General features: G+C 43.0%; 1 protein-coding gene across 1 annotated transcript in view; it reads left to right on the plus strand.

The window, feature by feature from the left end:
- LOC107081336 (cytochrome b5 reductase 4-like) overlaps nucleotides 1-2,123 on the plus strand; it is a gene marked incomplete at its 5' end in the record, with an annotated part of 3,945 nt that extends 1,822 nt beyond the window's left edge. Inside the window, 3 exons of the mRNA XM_015369532.1 lie at nucleotides 161-193; nucleotides 1,679-1,801; nucleotides 1,885-2,123. Of these exons, the coding sequence (XP_015225018.1) occupies nucleotides 161-193; nucleotides 1,679-1,801; nucleotides 1,885-2,123 (395 nt within the window). The remainder of the gene's footprint in view (nucleotides 1-160; nucleotides 194-1,678; nucleotides 1,802-1,884) is intronic.
- Between the last annotated feature and the right edge of the window lie 68 nt (nucleotides 2,124-2,191).

Raw genomic sequence — 2,191 nt, forward strand, 5'->3', positions numbered from 1 at the left:
CAGAATGACTCATGCATCTTGTTAATGTTAGCATGTTAGCGTTAGCCTTCATCGTTCTTCCCTTCCTTCATGCTGTCGCAGCATCAATCGGCTCCAGATTTCAGACTTTAACACCTTTTATTTGTTAAAGGAGTTTATTTATTTATTTATTTATTTCCAGGTCTCGCTGACGAAGTTGAAGAAAATGTTTCAGGTAAGAAAATCTTTAAACACTTGATGTAACTGATGCTGATTCTGTTTGCTACTTTTCTCTTGATGAAAAAATAAAAGTTTGAGTTTTTCTTCAGGCTTTCTCATGTTGGTCCGTTGGTTGATGACTTATTTCCAAACTCATGACCCATTTTCTCACTTCCTGTGATTTGTTGTTCCCATTTGGACATGTTTAGAGCCTCCAGACCAGCAGCTTCATGGGGAAGAAGGGAACATTTTGTGTCTCTGCAGCCATTTTATTATGCAGAACCAACTTAGACAAAATGCATATCAATATGTCTATGGATTTATTAGCCAGGGATTTGTGAAAATCTACTCTTACGTTGTTTTGTTGTTTTATTTTTTTCTAATCTCTCTTGTCCTAATTAGTCTAGTTGTTAGTGTAGACTGACTCTAAACTGGTTTAGGTCCCCTTAGATTGCGGCCCCTCGGTTCTCATTGGTCCCTGTTTTTATGTGCAGCACTTTGGTTTCCCCCCCGAAGTTTTTAAAAATGCTATAGAATAAAATAAACTGACAACCTCAGGAAAGTTTGAATGGCGACACAGTGAGGCACAGCATTACCGAGGCTTTTAATGAGACACTTAATGAGGCATTTAGTCTGATCAGCAAACATCAGGTCAGTAAATTTATTTAAAATTGGCGCTGAAGTCCACAGACAGGAGGAATCATAATAATAATGATGATTTTACCTGTAGCACTTTGAGATTTTTCTCAAATGTAAAGTGCATTACAGATAATTATATTTATTAATGTTAATGATGAAAACACTCACAGGTACCAAAGTGGGTGAATATAGAACATAAAGCAGAGGAAAGCGTTTAAAACCTCGGGGAATCGTTTGTTACCTCAGTATCAGTAGCTCTGGTTTCTCACCGCTGCCTCTGACGCCGTCGGCAGAAAACTGCTGTTCATCTTTTCTATTTTCTAAGACTGTTTGGGTTTTGGTAACAGATCAAATTCTTCAGGTAACGCTTCTCTGAACTGACTAGATTTAGCCTTTTATTCCAGGTTTTTAACGTCCCTGCTAACAGAGCAGCCCGCTCCTGCAGAGGAGGGACACATTTGAAACAAATCAAGGTTGCTGATTGGTCCTGATTGGAGAATATAGGATTGATCAACTAAATGTCCAAAGAAGGACAGGCAGGGACATGGAGGACGGGGTTTGAAAGCCTCTGGGATGCCAAACTCGGGTTCTATAGGGTCGGTACCGGCGCCTGTTAGACACCTGAGTCACACGATGAATGAATGACCTCCTCGGTTTAGTCCGGTTCTCTGGAGTCCTGATCCAGGCCCGTTTAAGCAGAGAATCATCTAAAAGGTGCAGGTCATCCGCCTCCAACCTTCAGCTTCTTAAAGGAAACTTAGCAGAAGATTCTGGATGTTTTCCTTCCTTGTTTCCAGTCATTCTTACCCAGATGTGGCTGAATGTCTCTTTGCTAACATCAAACTGTCTTCATCTCCTCCAGTCCGCTCTGCTTCCTCCGTGGGGAAGATCCAGGTCTCCATTCCCAAAGGAAGCAAAGCTAAATGGACGAGCCTGGGTCAGCCGCTGGACTCTCACAACACCTTTCTATGCAAGAAGGACCGAGGTGAGATTCAGCATCCAGCAGTGATCCTTCAGCCGCTCAGATCCAACCTTCCTGATCTCCTCCTCACTCTTCCTTCCTCTCAGGGCTCGTCTATCGGGAATGTTCGCTGGTGTCTAAAACCCAGGTCAACTACAACACCCGGGTTTTCAGGCTGCAGTTTCCACGAGGGACCGTCATGCATGTGCCTGTAGGGAAACACGTCTACCTCAAAGCTGTGGTTGAAGGTCAGCAGCGCCACCATCTGGCCAAACTAACAGCTTCCTGTTCAGGGCGCCTCTGTGGGGAAGCAGAGTCGTCCTATAATGGCAGCGCTGAAGCTTAGAGACGTCTCTGTTTTCATTTCAGTAAAAATAGAAATTAAGAAAAATGAATCCAAATGTTTCCAGAAGA

The sequence above is a fragment of the Cyprinodon variegatus genome, unplaced genomic scaffold (genome assembly GCF_000732505.1).
Source record: "Cyprinodon variegatus isolate N-32 unplaced genomic scaffold, C_variegatus-1.0 Scaffold4262, whole genome shotgun sequence".
NCBI classification, from domain to species: Eukaryota; Metazoa; Chordata; class Actinopteri; order Cyprinodontiformes; family Cyprinodontidae; genus Cyprinodon; species Cyprinodon variegatus.